The following is a 17,467-nucleotide window of genomic DNA, read 5'->3' as shown; positions in this document are numbered from 1 at the left end:
AGTGAGAAAGAAAGAACTATCTAACAATCATTTCTCTGTGTTCACTCGACTACTCCTTAACAATGGTTCTGAACCAACTTAATGGTGGTAGCATTCTTTTTTTATCACTCCTCGATAAAACTCACTTGATTTAAAGTTTGTTTTTATTCTTTCCTCTTGCTTTGTTTACATTCCATTCTTTAAATTATTTTTATCCATCCAAAGAAATGTTCTGTAAGGGAAATTTTAGAAAAGCCCTAAAAAACACATTCTTTGTAAAGTCTCCTTTCAAAGGATCCTCATCCCAACATACACACTGTAGGGAGAATTTACAAGAAGGTGTCTGCTTCCTTTGGAAAGGTGGTCTATAAAAGGTCCATACCTACGTTTAAAACACTGCCAAACACCTAAGTTTAAAAACAGTGGCAAAAATGTAGAGAAACTGAAATTTTCATACACTGTCAAAAGCAATGTAAACTGATATAACTACTCTGAAAAATTACTTAGCAACACCAACTTAAAGCTAAAGTATACATACCCTGTAACTAGCAATTCTACTTTAGGGCATTTACTCAAAAGAAAAACATACTGAAGTGTACTACAGAGACGTGGAAGAATGTTCAGAGAAGCGTTATTCATAAAAACTCAAAACTAAAATGACCTCAAAATCTAAACCATAAATTAACTGTGGTAAATCCACTGGCTTAACTACTATATAGCCACAAAAATAATAACTGCTATATGTAAAAACATGGATTGATTTCCTCAAAGTCATGTTGAGAGAAAGAACTTAAGATACAAAAGAGTCCACAGCACTTGATTCCACTTACACGGAGTTCAAAACTAGGCAAAACTAATCTATGATGTTGAAAGTCAGAAAGTCACATCTGGGGGCGATACATAACAACGAGGAGGAACATGAGCAGAGTTTCTGGGATCCTGGTAAGGTGCTCTATTTCCTCCCCTGGGCAGTGATCACACCAGTGTGCTCAGTTTGTGAAAATTCATCAAACTATATCATCTGTCTGCTTTGCTGTATTTATACTAAATGGTTAAATAAAACATTGATTAGAACAAACAAGTCCTTGAGGTTTTTACTCACCAATCGGATCAGTTCTTCTTTTATAAGCCTGGTGATTTCTGCCTTCGCTTTCTGCACAGCCAGCTCATTGGCACCTGGTGAGTGAGTGGAGAACACTTCATATTACTGGAATTACACTGGATGTTTATCCACCTCATTGAGATCCAGTAGAAACACGGTAGGTGACTTTCAGGAACACTGTACTACTTGCCAAGAAAAGTCTTTCAATACCTGGTAGAACATCATCTACACTGTATCACGGCTGCTTATTCTTATCATTACTTTTAGAGTTTCAAATGTAACCACTGAGTTTAGTGCTTAGAGGGTTAAGGTTAGTGAGGTACTACTGTTATAAGTTCTTGGTATATTGGTATGCAAAGAAAAAATGATTTGCAATTTGTCCAAAATAGAAGAAAAAGGAAAAGGAAAATACACCTTCCTAGGTTCAGTTATTTAACAAACACTTACCGGATGTTTATTATATTCTTTAAAGTCAGCAAATGTTTCAGAAATGTGTCATCTGAACAAAGTCTTAAAGCTGAAGAAGGAGAGATGACAGGGAAAGCATTTTACAAAGGGAATCAATCATGCGTGCAATGGTACAGATTTAGAAAGGCATGTTTAAAGACCGAAGACTAAGAGAAGTATAGTATGGTTGAAAGAAAAAAGTGTGTGAAAGAACACAGCAAAACAGCCAAACAGATGAGGTAGGCTGGAGACACCAGTACAGTTATAAATTCAAGAAGCACCCACCATGTGTGGTATACTATGAGATTCATTATACAAAGCACTCATCTATGCTCCGTGTGATCCTGTAGGCTACTAGAAAAACAAACTTGGAACGATATTACAGCAAGGTGAGTAGATTAGGAAGTAGTCTTATCAGAGCAACTTTTAAATATCATCTCTTCCAAGAATCTTTCCCTAACTTCTCCAGGTGGCGTTAAGTGTTTCTTCCCTCAGTGCTCTCAGAGGATTGTGTTCATACCATCGTGAAAGCACATTTTTGAGGTAGAATATACAAAATATTTTTCTTTATTAGATGTGAACAGTGAAGAAGAACAAAGTAAGATGCTACGAGTTGAGTCACAGGTAAAGAAACTAAAATGTAATAAAGGAGATACTGAACCCAAGAGGAAGAGCAGGTGTTGTTATTAGCAGTGATGGCGGTTAACTGACATCATTGTAGCAGAGGAGCTCATGGGACACACCAAGCTGGAAACGTCAGTAAGACCAATGGAAACAAGGAGCAGAAGTAGAGGAAGTGGAGATTAGAGCTCCATCAAGGACAGGTGTGGAAGGGTTTGAAGGCAGGGGATGATGCCAGGAGGCAGGCAAGTCTAGAGCGGGAACTCGGTGCACACCCATAAAAGGAAAAGCGCTGGACCAAAGAAGTAGACCAGAGAGCAAGTAGGAGTGAGAGAATGTCAAAGAAGAAAGAACTGGGGCTGTAATGTAGAGAACTATGGTTTTATTATTTTTATAAGAAAAATCAAATATGGAAAGCGATTCACAAGAAATGGGAAAATTCTCCCCCTTATTAGATATGATTAACTTTTTCAAACCCAAGGAGGACAGAGAAGGAGAAAGGGAGGGGCTGTGGGGAGAGGAGGAGGAAAACAGAGGATGAGGAGAAGGAGGAGGGAGAAGAAACAGTTTAACAACAGGAAGAAAAGAGACATGCTTATGGCTATGAAGTCACAGCAACATACCTAATCTAATCTAAGCCCCACACCTCCACCAGCCATTGACCACAACATTTTAAAGCTGTGGGTGCTGGAAGGGAAGAGAGGTGGATGCATGTGAAGCCAAGGGTAGAATCAAGAGCTGAGTCAGAAATAAAGTATAAAAAAACCCAAAATTGAGATGGAAAATATGCTACTTGGCATGAGTTGGTGTGTAGCTTGACGCTCTGTGCTGTTTTAAAAAGAAGGAAAATGATACTCTCACCCAGCTCAAAGCAGAAGAGCAATTTTCCTGTGTTAGTTAGAACCTGACCATTTGGACTGGTTTAAATTTTCGACTTTTACAGCTTCTTTAGGTAATGGGTTACATATGTTTATAAGCTGACAAAAAAAGAGGCATTTCCTTTCATTGGTCCCAAAACAACTCTGGCTGCTTTTAAGGGATTCTCCACCAGTAAAAAGAGAGGGTCACAAAACAGGCTATAAATTATACAGGCTGGCTAGGCACGTAGGTCCTTCCTGTTCTCCTTCCCACTGCCTGGTGGGAGGCCTGGAGCTGCTGAGCCACACTGAGCCTCTAAGGAGCCAGGCAGTGGGGTCCCTCCAATTACAGAACTAGAAACAGATGACACTAGGCCCCTTGCAACACCTGTTTTCATCCCATTAGTGTTCAGTCGATTTGGTTGGAGTTTCAAAAACTAAAAGATCATTTAAACCTAATCATCTATGAAAATTCTCAAAGCTTTAGATCATTTTAATTACCAATCTCCAGCCCTTATTTAGCATCTTTATGTCTCTAGAATTCTCAAGATTCACTCTTAACAACATTATCTTGTTATTGGGAGGGAAAGACCTGCTTAGATTTTAAAATTAGATGTTACTTTCTAAGTACAAGTTCACAGTGGAAAGCACCCAGAACCATTGTAGGTAGATAGAAAAGTTGGCAGAAGCTGAGGGCTTCTCATTTCACTTCATTTGGTAGTACAGTAGATGCGTTCTGGTAAAGTTATATACAAATTAAACCTGGCATACATTAATTATACTACATTAAATAAGCATAATTACCTTTAAATTAATAAATTACAGAGGAATCTTTTTCAAAGCAAAAAATAATCTCTCAGATTTACCTCTCTAAAACAATGTAACTTAAAGTACTGATTTTGAAATCTTAGAGATACTTAAAATATTGTATGTTATTACAAAAAAATAAAATACTGGTTTTGCTTAAATGACACCTATCATATTGAAGCTGAATAAAAAAGGATGACTCCATGTTTACCAAGGTTTTCTCATCAGATTTCACTGAATGACATCTTGTATGGCCTAATAATACAATAGTAAGAGAGAGCTGTCTAGTTCCAAGCACAGAAAAGATGTCAATGTAATTTCTTCTCCTTGAACATCAAGATGCCAGCAATCCCCATTTTACCTTGCAATAAGGAACAGTGTCACATGATTCAAAACCACACTGAGTCACTGGCAGGGCAAAAGTCTTTCAGGATATATAAAAGGGTACTATTTAAAAACCTGACCTGAAATATCAATACATATGATCCAGTTTCTCAAAGTCACAATCACAAACCAAAAAATGCAATTTGTCTAGTTCTGGACCCACTTTCTTTGTACATCAGTTGAAATATGTATGGCTCTTCTGTACAGTAACGGTAGATTATCAATAACATGGAAAACATACAGGCTGTATCCGAGTTTTATACCTTTACTGCAATTCATCATTATTAATTTTAAAAGGTATTGTGTGTGTGTATGATTCAGTGGACTAGGCCGGTGTTTGAGATTGTACAGGGCGTGGAGGTAGCGTCACTGTAGCCATCTAAGCAGGAGGTAGGCAGACTCTAGATTTATATGACACATGAAATTAAGCTACTTCACAGCTCCCATACCAGTATTCAATAAACATTTAGTTCATGAAATAAGTGAAATGAAGCTGTGGCTGGTCTACTCTTAAAAATCTATTATAAAGACGTTAAAATTAAATATAAAAGAAAGGAGATAAGTTGTCCTACTATGTTACAGATAATACATTAGGAAAAAAATCAAAATAGAAACTGTCTTTTGAATTCATTTATGAATGTATGAAATAAGGTTAAAAAGCACACCTGATCACTCTTAGATAACACATTAGTTATAGCCTTTGAGCTGTGGTATTAATTGTCCTGTTTTTCTAAAAATGGCATGTATGAATTTACAGGCATAAAATTAGAGGCAATATCTGCTTGGGTAAACAAGCATTAAGGGGATTAATATAGTTGATTTACTTTCTAACCTTAACTTTGGCCAGAATGTTCTACTTACCGGAAGCATAAGGACTTAATGGACTAGTCTCCAAAATACATGTGTTCTTTTAGTCATTTTCAAATTTGACCAAACTGTCAAAAATGAGAGTCCCCAACAAAGATCACTCACCTCTATATATACTAAACTTCTAAATAAAGACCACAAATGATAGGTGAAACTTTTTAACAGGTGCTCCTTATTTTCAGTCCTCTCTAGAACTGACCTCATATTCTCTCTGGGTCTATTACATCTATTATCAACTTTGATCAAACTCAAGATGGAAACCGAACCAACAGTACATACTTTCAATTGCCAAGTAAATTTTCCGCTCTCCTTCCTTGGGCTCTTTGCCAGGTGGGAAGTATGTTCCTCTGATTGTAATTGCAGCTTCAGAATATTCACTGATTCTCTGCAGAGCTTCCTTAGAGGTAACTTTCCACCTAGCAGTCTAGGAAAGAAAAGAGTTGGGGGAGAAGACATCTCTTTACAACAGGATAAAAAAACCTGAGGTCCTGAAAGAATAGGTTAGCTAAATCATGTTATTGTCAATATTAAAATTTTAATCAACACCTTCATCATAAATTCATTTAGATTCTAATGTACCTAGAATGTAATCATAAAAATGAAATTTCCAGTGTTGTCTCCCCATCTAGATAAAAAGTAAAGCAGCCATTAAAATGTTCACGGTTTTTTCTTTTTATTTATCTATTTACTTGATTGCGTCAGGTCTTAGCTGCAGCCTGAGGACACACGTAACCCAGAGAATGTGGAATCTTAGTTCCCTGACCAGGGATCAAATCCCCATTCCCTGCATTGGAAGGCAGACTGCTAACCACTGGACCATCAGGGAAGCCCCTTCACAGGTTTTAAATAAGGTATTTTCACTCCTAAAAATAGGGTTTCTACTCAATTAAAAAGTTTAAATCTGCTACTTGCCTGTGGGAAGTCATTGATCTCTAATTCTTCCTCATATCTCTTAAAAGATTCATTCTGTCCACCATCCTGTCTCTCCTCTTCTTGTTTCTCCAAAGGCACATAGTTGAGCTTGGCATTTATCTTTTCAGCAAGTTGCTCTGCAATGGTTTTTGCAGATACAGTGGGAGCCAGGATGGTGCCACCTCTGAGAATGGCATTGGTGGCCTGCTGCATTACATCCTGCAGTTAAAGAAGACCTACAGTCAAATCTCAAATGAGGGCAGAGACAAGAACAAAGATCCCACCACAAACTCTTCTCTGGAAAGCACTAACTAAAAGCATCTTTCTTATGTAGAGTCTGACCCACTGGGCAATTTAACAGCATTATTTATAACAGAAAGTTTAATATATCTGCCTTACTTGATGTGAAAACTAAATACCCAACTCTATATTAAAAAATTCTACTGAGCCATAGATCATTAGGTAACTCTTGATATAAACTATAGTATAATATTTCTAAAATCATTTACATACCTTGTGGCTATTACGGGTTTCCTCTGAATCAGTATGTTTGCCTACTACTACCACTGAACTCCTCTTCCCCTCATGGACAAACCCAACATTCTATAAAGTATAGTAAATGTCTTTATACAACATACTCTTTTTTTACATTTGAAGTTAATTTTACTATGTACCTAATACAGAGATAATTCTGTGGGAAATACATGACTCACATCTCAAGCTCTTCCAACAACAGTGAAAAGTTACAGCCGTATGATTTCACAGGAGTTACTAGTAACAATAATACAAGAGAATTTTAGGTGAAGTGCTGCATCTCTGCTTTCACAAGGGGCACAGGCTTGAGTAAACACTGTAATTCACTGGTTAAAAAGGATTCAAAGACCCAAGGCTCCGAGCCTTGACTGTGGCTGACTCATCAGGTCAGTCCACTGGCCTCTAGCTTGGTCATTCCACTCAGCACTGCAGACCTGAACCTGTATACAACTACTGGACACAGGGCCATGCAGGTCCTCAACCACTCAAAATCTTAAAAACACTGTCAACATTAACAAAAGGGAACCCTCCTACATTGTTGGTGCGACTGTAAACTGGTGCAGCCACTATGAAGAATAGTAGGAGGTTCCTTAACAAACTAAAAACATAGCTACCACAACCCTACAATCCAACTCCTAGGCATTATTTCCAGAGAAAAACATGATCATTAAAGATACATGCACCCCAATGTTCACTGCAGCACATTTTACAATAGGCACGACATGGAAGTAACCTAACTGTCCATCAACAGAGGAATGGATAAAGAACATGTGGTCCACATGTACAATGGAATATTACTCAGCCATTAAAAAGAATGAAATAACGCAATCTGCAGGAACACAGATGGACCTAGAGTATCATGTTGAGTGCAGTCAGTCAGACAGAGGAGAAATACCCTATGATATCCCTTAATGTGGAATCTAGAAAGAAAAGATACAAATGAATGAACTTTTACAATAGAAACAGACTCACAGACTTCTGAGGATGAACTTATAGCTGCAGGGGGGAAGGGGAGGAGGGATAGTTAGGGAGTTTGGGATGGACATGTACACACTGCTGTATTTAAAATGGATAGCCAACAAGGACATACTGTAAAGCACATGGAATTCAGCTCAGTGTTATGTGGCAGCCTGGATGGAAGGGAAATTTGGGGGAGAATGGATACATGTATATATATGGCTGAATCCCTTTGCTGTTCACCTGAAACTATCATAACATTGTTTGTTAACTGGCTATATCCCAATAGAAAATAAAAAGTTTTAAAAAAAGAAAATACGTGTGTGTGTGTGTGCGCGTGCGTGTGCATGCGTGTGTAACTGAATCACCTGGTTGTACAAAAGAAACTAACACAACATTGTAAATCAACTACAAAAAAATGAAGTTAATCAAAAAACTCACAGAGAAAGATGGCAAGTAAAATATTAAACAGTTTCCCATTGTCTAAACTCATGTTAGTTTGAGTTATATAACTGGATGTTTGTACTTCCACAACATTGTTTGTTTGCTCAATAACCCACCAGTAAACACAGAGTAAGAAAGAAAAGGAGTTCTTTCTTTAGGATTTTGGTAAGGTCACTCAGAATACTATTTTATAAAATTATCTATGGTTAACAGGCCTTCCAGAATAGGCATTAAGACCTCAGTTAACCATGCTAGAGAAATCAACCGAGGTCAATAATTAAATGCTTATTACCTCAAAATCTAAAACAACTTCTTGTTCACTTGTGCTGATATAATCTAAAAAGCATTTAAATCAAATAACTTACAAAAAGTACTAAGACTCGGAACGAATTACTTAATACCTGAGACTCAATGCCCAGATTCTTCTGAGCATTGATTCTAAGAGCCAATCTCTTTGCAATTTCCAGTTTCTCAGCATTTCCTGCAGTGGGAGCAGGAACACTGGATGTTCCAGGAGCCGCCATATCCTTCACTCTCTTCTTTGAATTAAACATGCTTTCAATTTGCTCATCAATCTAAACAATAAAAAAAGCATTAGTAAAAATTTAATTAAAAATACCAATTTAGAGAGGGTGTGAGGGAGGGGAGGGGTAAGAAGAAGGGGACAGGTGAGGGGAGGAGAGTGGGGGAAGGGGAGAGAGGAAAGAAAGAAAGAAACAGAGACACAGTGCTGCAAGAACCACTTCAGCAGACTCCCGAGCAGTACAGAAAATACATCCCAATTCAGTAAATGAAGAACACGGGCTGTCAAGACAGAGCAGCCAATTGGATGCAGCCAAGTTGCTCTGGGGCCCAGGCCTTGAGGCCAAATTATGTACACTGCAATCAAAGAGGCTGGAAGAAGGGAATAACTCAAGATCAGTGGACAACTAAAAATACAGCCAATGGTTACCAGGGGAAATGATACAACATGTTCTCAAGGCAGGGCTCCTAACATTCTTTCCAACTCCAAAAAGCAACTGGGTTTACCATAAAAAACTAGGTAAGACAATCAGGGAGAAAAACCTTTATTGTTTTATTTCTTTGAACCCAGGAAGGAAAGGCATGAAGGTGGATTTCCCCATGAAATCAAGAGCAATACTGACAATCCTGGCTCTCCAGGAGTCACGTGAGTCCTACTGCCACCATGTAATCCTCAGGTTAGCCACTTTATCTCATAAGCTATTAGCATTTCCTTTTAAAAATGTCTTTTGCCCCCAAATGAAAACTAACTCTACCACATAAAGAATGCAAATCCCTTCATATGCAGGAATTAGGCTAATATTTCAAATCCCAAATGCAAAGGAAAACTTTTTTAGGGTTTAAAATTAACTTGGTTAATTTAGAAAGAACTTTTACTGAAATGGAAACAGACAACTCACCTTCTTTTTAAAGCATTTGTTATCTAATAAGGTCTTTGAGCTATCAACTACTTTCAAACTAACGTTTAATTTAGTAACACTTTAAATAGCATACATGACATTAAAATCCAAAACAAATGCACAAAATTAGGAATGGGGAATGCACACCGTGTTAGGTAAGAGGGATAACTTTACTTTTGACTTTATTTATTTTAGTATTGCTCTAATCTTTTAATTAATTTAATTTTTAATTTAATAAATTATTCTAATTTATTTAGAGCCCAGATAGTTCAGTTGGTAGAACATCAGACTTTTAACCTGACAGTTCAAGGTTCCAGGGTTCAAGTCCCTGTTCAGGTAGAAGCTTATTTGGGCTTCCCTCGTGGCTCAGATGGTAAAGAATCTGCCTGCAATGTGGGAGACCTGGGATCAATCCCTGGGTTGGGAAAATCTCCTGGAGGAGTTCATGGCAACCTGTTCCAGTATTCTTGCCTGGATGGAGAATCCCCATGGACAGAGGAGCCTGGCAGGCTACAGTGCATGGGGTCTCAAAGCGTGGGACATGACTGAGTGATTAAGCACAAAGCATTTTACTACTGCTCTAATTTTTTAATGAAAATTATAATAAGATTTTAACAAAAGGGGAAAATTAATGTTTTATTATGAGATTTTTAAAAAATGTTTAAATAACAAAAAAATTGAAGTGGTTTTAAAAACAAAGCCAGAAATTCTTCAATACTCTTCCCTTCATGAGGTGGAGCCTCTCCTTTAATGTAGGCTGAACTTAATGACTTGCTTCTAATAGACAAAATAAAGTGGAAAAGCCAGTATATAACTTCCGAGATTAGTCATAACAGGTACTAAGGATTCTTCTTTGCTCTCTTGGATCACTCAATCTGGGGAGCCAGCTGCCATGTTGTGAGAACACAAATGCAGAGTAAAGAACAGAGGCATCCTACCAATTGAAATCAGTGAGCCATTCTGAAAGAAGATGGGCCTGCATCAGTGAAGCCTTCTGATAACTGCAGCCTGGAACATCAGCTTGACTGCAACCTCATGAGACCCAAAGTAAGACCTTAAGTAAGTCACCTAGCTACACTGTTCCTGATTTCCTAACCCTCAGGAAGAGTAGGTAATAAATGTTTATTGTAACCCACTAGGCTTTGGACTGATCTATTATACCATAACAGAGACCTAAATACATTGACTTAACTGAATTTTAAGCCAATATGGTATACTAGTAAAAAAAAGGCCTAGAATTAATAGGAGACATTGGTTCCTGACTGTGCTTAACAGCCAGTGTGGTCATTTCCTGAAAGATTAAATTCCCGAATTCTTAAATTGTGCTCTGAGCCAAGGTTTAATGCAGTATATTAAAAAAAAAAATTATATGACCAAATATCAAATATGTTGGAAGAATTCAGAATTAAAATAAATTATTTTATTAATGTCTTTTCATACCCATTGACAGGATACCATTAATAGTGGAATATACCAGCAGATTTTCCAAAAGTATTTTATAATGAAAACATCTCAAGCTCAAGCTCCTGGGATTAGGGTTCCACAGCATACTCCAAGAAACCCTTAACTTGCTGAGTCCTTAGGGTCTCTTTTCACTAGGTTACAAACAATGCTGTAAGCTAAGAAAATGGGCTTTAAACAGCTATGCAAATCTGAAAAGGTTATTATTTGTTTCTAAGCCTCAGTCTCCTCAGTTATAAAAACGGAATGCTTTGAGTATCCACTTCTCTGGCTACTGTGAGGAAGTCTATGAAATAATCCCTGTAAAGCACCTGGCACAGGACATGGAACTTAATACCATGCCATAAATGTTCACTATCAAACCCTGGGATGGGAAGATCCCCTGGTGAAGGAAATGGCAACCCACTTCAGTATTCTTGTCTGGGAAATCCCATGGACAGAGGAGCCTGGTGTGCTACAGTCCATGGGGTCACAAAAGAGTAAGACACAACTTAGCAACTAAATAACAACAATTATTAATAAGGGTGTTCTATAATAATCAAACTGTGAAGTATTTACAAACAATATTAGTACCAATGATGTTAAAGATACAGGGAGCCAGGCACTCTTAAACACCATTAGTGTGAGTGCAAGCTGGCACTGACCTTGCAGGAGAACAATCTAACAACGTTTTAAGACCAAATTTGGATATTCCCTTGGACTAAGCAACTCCATTTATACAGTCTTCCTTAAGACTTAATCTGATGAATGTGCAAGGTTAAGTGTTCAAGGATGTGCAATTAAGTACAGTATACTCCAAATAATGACAAATATATATTCCAAGTATTTGTTTACAAATATTCAAAAACAGGGATTTAATTGCTTATACTGTAGAACATTCATATAATGAAACATGTAGCCAAAAAACCAGCATGAGAGTGAATTTCCTAAAAGGGAAGATTTCAACATAGGACTATTGTTGTAAAGAAAATTATAAAGCATTATGACCTCATTTTTATGAAAATACAAAAATACAGGCATATGTGAATACATTTGTACACACACAAAAAAAATACTGAGAAGCACACCCACCAAAAAGATTCCAGTAATTTGCTACCTAAACAAGCCTAAGGTAAGACTTCCAGTACAAGACGAACAATTGCTTCACCTGGTAAGAATAAGGCTTTAGGACAACGATACTTACATCAACCGCAGCATCCTCATCATCTGAATCTTGCAGACCAAGAGCAGCTTTTTGTAACTTCTTTCTCTCATTAGCCAAAGCTTGTTCTGTTTCATCGAACTTGAATCCCTTACCAGAGAACCCACTACTCTTTTTAATTATTTTCCCTTCCTTTCAAGGAAAAACAAGAAAGTTAATTTCATAATAAAAACTTTAATGTTCAGAAATTTATGGCAATTAAATAGTTTTCAAGGTGGGGTATGACAATGTAACAAAAACATTTTATTTAGCATGTGAGAAAAAAACAAGAGCTCTGTATGTACACTACAAAAATACTAAGTTGAAGAGAGGATTTTTGTTCTCACCCCTTTCCTTTTCTATCTAAAGAGAGAAATGAAAATAATTCTATCAAGATTTACTGGTATTAATACTCAGGGTTTAGAATACAGTGAATTGTATAAAAATAATAAAAGTTATGTAAAAAAAAAAACTCACAGCTTTCTGTTGATCTTTGAAATCGCTCCAGAGTTTCTCTAGATCAGGTGGCACTGCAGTCCCTGACAGTTCAAGGGCTTTAATTATGTCTCCAGCATACCGAGCCTGATCTTCTGTGATAAAAGTGTATGCATAGCCCTAGCAAACAATGAAAAGGTGGTGCGATAAAACACTAACAAGATGACTCCTCCTTAGAAAACAAACAGATGAAATCTGAGTCACCTAATATACCCTCTAAGACAACTCCACTACTCCACTAAAAAGAATTTTAAAGATCACAATAGAGACTTACTAAATTCCTTAATATCTAAGTTTAATATTTATTGTAAAAATAAGTTAGAAAATTTCTAACTCCTTTATGCATAAAGAGAAATTACATAAGTTGATGACTTTTACATAAACGTACAACTGCATTGTATTAATTTTAACATCTTATTTTTCCCTTTTTGCTTGCATTCCTTTCTTCTACTACCTACTGTACCCCTCTACCCCAGCTAACCTGTTATTAACTTCCTAGAATATAGCATCCCATATTCTTTAAAGACCAATTAAAAAATAAAAATACACAGACATGTATATCTGATACGTTTTCAAATAAAAAATGAAGTCAACTACATCACTTCCCTGCAATTCTCTAATGCCTAAGGATTCACATGTCCCCAACAGTTTTTTGGTTCAGGTAAAATCTGGAGTCGTAAGCAGAGGAAAAGCAAACTACCATCTTCATTAGACTGCCATCTTCATTAAATGTTCTATCCTACCAGTGAACTGTTATAAATTTTAAAACTATACTTAATATTTTATTTCAGGAGTACCTAGTTACCCTTCTCAAGAGGATCTTCCCAACCCAGGGATCAACCCCAAGGGAAAGGCTACCCACTCCAGTATTCCGACCTGGAGAATTCCATGGACTGTATAGTTCATGGGGTCGCAGAGAGTCAGACGCGACTGAGCAACTGTCGCTTAACTTCACTTCACCTAGTCACCAGATTTGACCCCTGGCCTACTTTTATACAGCCCATGAGTTAAAGTGATATCACAGTTTTTAGGATTGTATACACAAATACACATAGGATGTGACAGAGACTGTATATGACCCAAAAAGGTTATAATTTTAACTACACAAAAAATCTCCCAAATCCAAAGAATAACTCAGGTTAAAAGAATAAATGCCATTACTACTTATGACCTGTGTAAATCTGGCAAATAACATCAGTGTGCCTCAACTTTTTTCATCTGTTTAAAGCAGTAATATTATTGACCTTAAAGGGAATTTGTGAGAATAAAACAAGATATACACAGAGCAGTTAAAACAGTGGTGGCCATTTAATAAATACTCCATAAATATAACCTAACCTATTAATAATATTATTGCTTTTGTATATAGAAATGTCCATGGTTATAATACCAAATATATCACCATCAGTGCTTCCAACAAAGGAATATTCTGCTGCTTTCAAAAACAATGAGTTAAAACTATATACTCAACAGAATACAGGTGTCAAAAAAAGAAATAATATACATTTGTATGGGGCTAAGGACAGGGGTGATAGGTGTGGGCTGAGTATATTTTATGATCCCATATTCTTAAAAAAGTAATGAACGCTCTTGAACTATATAAGTGTAATGTATATACAGAAATTTTTAGGTGGGGAAAATACCTTTCTGGGGACACAAGTGGTTAACACTATCTGCCTATACAGAACAGGTAGGTATCTGATAATGTTAACAGCACTTAAGACATGTGTATGTATATAAATGACATCAACTAATCCCCATACTCTGAAGATTCCCTGTAACTCCTATTATCTGTATTTTAAAGTCCTAAAGAAACACTCATATTTTAACATAATGGAAATCAACTTTAAAAGCAATTCTTCTTACTTTGTTGCCTGCTCTTCCAGTCCGTCCTGCTCTGTGCACATAATCCTCATAATGGTTGGGGCAGCTATAGTTTACAACAAGAATCAGATGCTTCACATCGAGGCCTCGGGCAGCAACAGATGTGGCCACAAGAAGTTTGCAGGTCCCATTCTTAAAATCATTTATGATGCTATCTCTGTCATATTGATCAATGCCTGCAAATGAATTAAACAGTTGTAAAACTACATATTCAAATTAAATTTTCCATTTTCTCTGACATTCAGGGAAAGAAGCTAAACACAGGGTAAAGAACATATCCAACTTATACTGACCATATGTCAACCACAACCACATAGAAAATAAAAATTTGCAGGGTGCTGAGAGAGTTAGGGGAGTATGGATAGTTTGGGATTAAAATATACACATTACTATATGTAAAATAGATAACCAACAAGGATCTACAGTACAGCACAGAGAACTATACTCAATATTCCGTAATAACATATAATGGAAAAGAATCTAAAAAGGAATAGGTATAATATATAACTGAATCATTTTGCTGTACACGTGAAACACAACATTGTAAAACAACTGTATTTCAATAAAAATTTTAAAAGACTAAGAAAATTCAACAGCAAGACCAAATCTTCCCTTCTTTTCTTCCCTTTCTTGTACATAAAGCTAACAACTGCAGAAGCCCAATCTTAGAATCCCTAACCTACAACTGTTATGGGGGCAAAGGGAAAAAAAAAAGGCAGGTACATCCAGCCTATAATGACAGGATTCAGATCTTCTGACTTCTCCTACAGGTTATTTAGTTTTGCTACTAACAGTTTGGTTCAAAGACAAGGAGCAGCATCACTTGAGAACTTGTTAGAAATGCACAGTCTCAGATTCTACTGCAGAATCCACTGCCCAACTATCTGACACCTAAACTATACACTTAATCAGGTTCTGCATCTTAACCAGATAGTTAGGTGATTATCATTTACAGTGCACTGCTTAAAAAGAACCCGACTGGAATGCTCTTAAAATGTGTTACTCAGCCTCAGGATGAGTGACAAAGCAGAACATAAAATATCACAATGTTCTATAATAAAATGTCCAGGCCACGAATATATCTTATGATGGGATACCTGGGAATCTCTAGTAATCAGAGAAGGGAATGCAATAAATTCTCAAAACTTGAAATTCATTTTTGCAACAAGAAATAATGGAACATTTCATATAAAACCTGTGTTTAACATATACCAAACATTTAGCATCTAAATATTATCAGTATTAATTTATATTACCTAAAATTTTGAATGTACTCTTCAAAGACTGAATGATAGAAAGTATTTGGATCTTATGTCAAAAAAACTAGCAGCTCAATACTACCTCTAAAATCTCACAAGAAAAATTAATGGAATGAATAATAACATAAAGTTTATAATTTAAAAATACCAAAACTTCTCCTTTAGATTAAGTTATCTCCTATGCGGAACAGAGTTAGTAGTTACTGGCAGCAACCATTAACCATCTTCCTTTTTAACATATCCCCAATTTTGTTATCCACCCAACTAACAATCACGTATGTCAAAGTGAAAGTGAAAAGTCGCTCAGTCGTGTCCAACTTTTTGTGACCCCATAGACTATACAATTCACGGAATTCTTCAGGCCAGAACAGTTGAGTGGGTAGACCTCCCCTTCTCCAGGGGATCTTCCCAACCCAGGGATTGAATGCAGGTCTCCCACATTGCAGGCGGCTTCTTTACCAGCTGAGCCGCAAGGGAAGCCCAAGAATACTGGAGTGGGTAACTTATCCCTTCGCCAGTATATCTTCTCAACCCAGGAATCGAACCAGGGTCTCCTGCATTGCAGGCAGATTCTTTACCAATTGAGCTAGTATCAAACCAAAGATGAGCCTAATTCAGTCTCAGGAAGTGAATAATGTTCAGTGTAAACGAGCCCTTCTCAAACTTCCTGTGCTCAGGTTGCCTGTGCACTCTTAAGGCAAGTAACTTGGTGGGCTATTATGGAAATACTGTGGACCTCATGAAGACCCTGAAAATCTCAGAGACCTCAGGGGTGGGAGGACAATATTTTCAGAGCCATTTGTCATTCCCATGCCTATGAATGACTTTCCTGGTGGCTCAGATGGTAAAACGTTTGCCTGCAATGCAGGAGACCCAGCTTCAATCCCTGGGCCGGGAAATCTCCTGGAGAAGAAAATGGCAACCCACTCCAGTATTCTTGCCTGGAAAATCCCATGGACGGAGGAGGCTGGTAAGCTACAGTCCATGGGGTAGCAGAGTCAGACATGAGCGACTTGACTTCACTTCACTTCTTCACATGCCTATGAATGAATTAGGCATAAGCCAGTGAAGTAATTCTGGCTGAAGAGACAGAAGTACAGGAAGGGGATTATAGGCAAAAAGTTTTCTTACTTCTATAAAAAATACACATTTCCACCAAGATAGGGGGAAATCTTACTAGATTAACCATCCAGCGGCAACAACTATGAGTTCTAAATATAAAGAACTAACTACCTGAAGGGACCAGAGAATGACTAAAAGCCAAGCAGAAGCTGGAAGGGAGTTTACATCTGAAAGAATGCAATGGCATTGGTTAAGTTTATAGGATTTTACTTATTTTAAACTTTCTGTTTGGGAGCATGCCCTGAGCAGCCCAGGTAGTGAAGTCATGGTCTTACTGACAACAAGCAACAGAAGAAAGAAGTTAGGATAAACTCAGGACCACAAAAGAGGGGATAAATCCCAGGAAGAACAACAGCGCAGGCACACCCAACTGTGCATAAAAACACTGCCCAACTATCTGACACCTAAACTGTACACACATGAAGCGGAAGTCAGCCAGCCCAGCTCCGGATGAAAGAAGTTAACCACCGCGGAAACCTCTTTTAGATTTCAGAGGTTACCCATTGCAAGAAAGCTTTAAGTATGGGTCTAGTCAAAATTTAAAAAAAAAAAAGATCATGGCATCTGGTCCCATCACTTCATGGGAAATAGATGGGGAAACAGTGGAAACAGTGTAGACTTTATTTTGGGGGCTCCAAAATCACTGCAGATGGTGACTGCAGCCATGAAATTAAAAGACGTTTACTCCTTGGAAGGAAAGTTATGACCAACCTAGAGAGCATATTCAAAAGCAG

The 17,467-nt window shown here is 37.3% G+C and overlaps 1 protein-coding gene across 4 annotated transcripts in view; it reads right to left on the bottom strand.

Moving 5' to 3' along the window:
* Positions 1–17,467, bottom strand: part of DDX46 (DEAD-box helicase 46) — a 64,215-nt gene that overhangs the window by 17,673 nt on the left and 29,075 nt on the right. Inside the window, exons 16-22 of one of the 4 annotated variants that reach the window (XM_060415749.1) lie at positions 14,335–14,528; positions 12,451–12,588; positions 11,977–12,126; positions 8,313–8,486; positions 5,977–6,195; positions 5,344–5,488; positions 1,082–1,155 (exon numbers count right to left, since the gene is read on the bottom strand). In XM_060415749.1, coding sequence (XP_060271732.1) covers positions 1,082–1,155; positions 5,344–5,488; positions 5,977–6,195; positions 8,313–8,486; positions 11,977–12,126; positions 12,451–12,588; positions 14,335–14,528 — 1,094 coding nt within the window. Of the gene's footprint in view, positions 1–1,081; positions 5,489–5,972; positions 6,196–6,727; positions 6,748–8,305; positions 8,487–11,976; positions 12,127–12,450; positions 12,589–14,334; positions 14,529–17,467 lie in introns of those variants that run through there. The other 3 variants (XM_060415750.1, XM_060415751.1, XM_060415752.1) reach the window with 3 other exon arrangements.

Source organism: Ovis aries, chromosome 5 (assembly GCF_016772045.2).
Source record: "Ovis aries strain OAR_USU_Benz2616 breed Rambouillet chromosome 5, ARS-UI_Ramb_v3.0, whole genome shotgun sequence".
Lineage (NCBI taxonomy): Eukaryota > Metazoa > Chordata > Mammalia > Artiodactyla > Bovidae > Ovis > Ovis aries.
The sequence above is the reverse complement of the archived record's forward strand: the minus strand, read 5'-3'. Positions and strand labels throughout refer to the sequence as shown.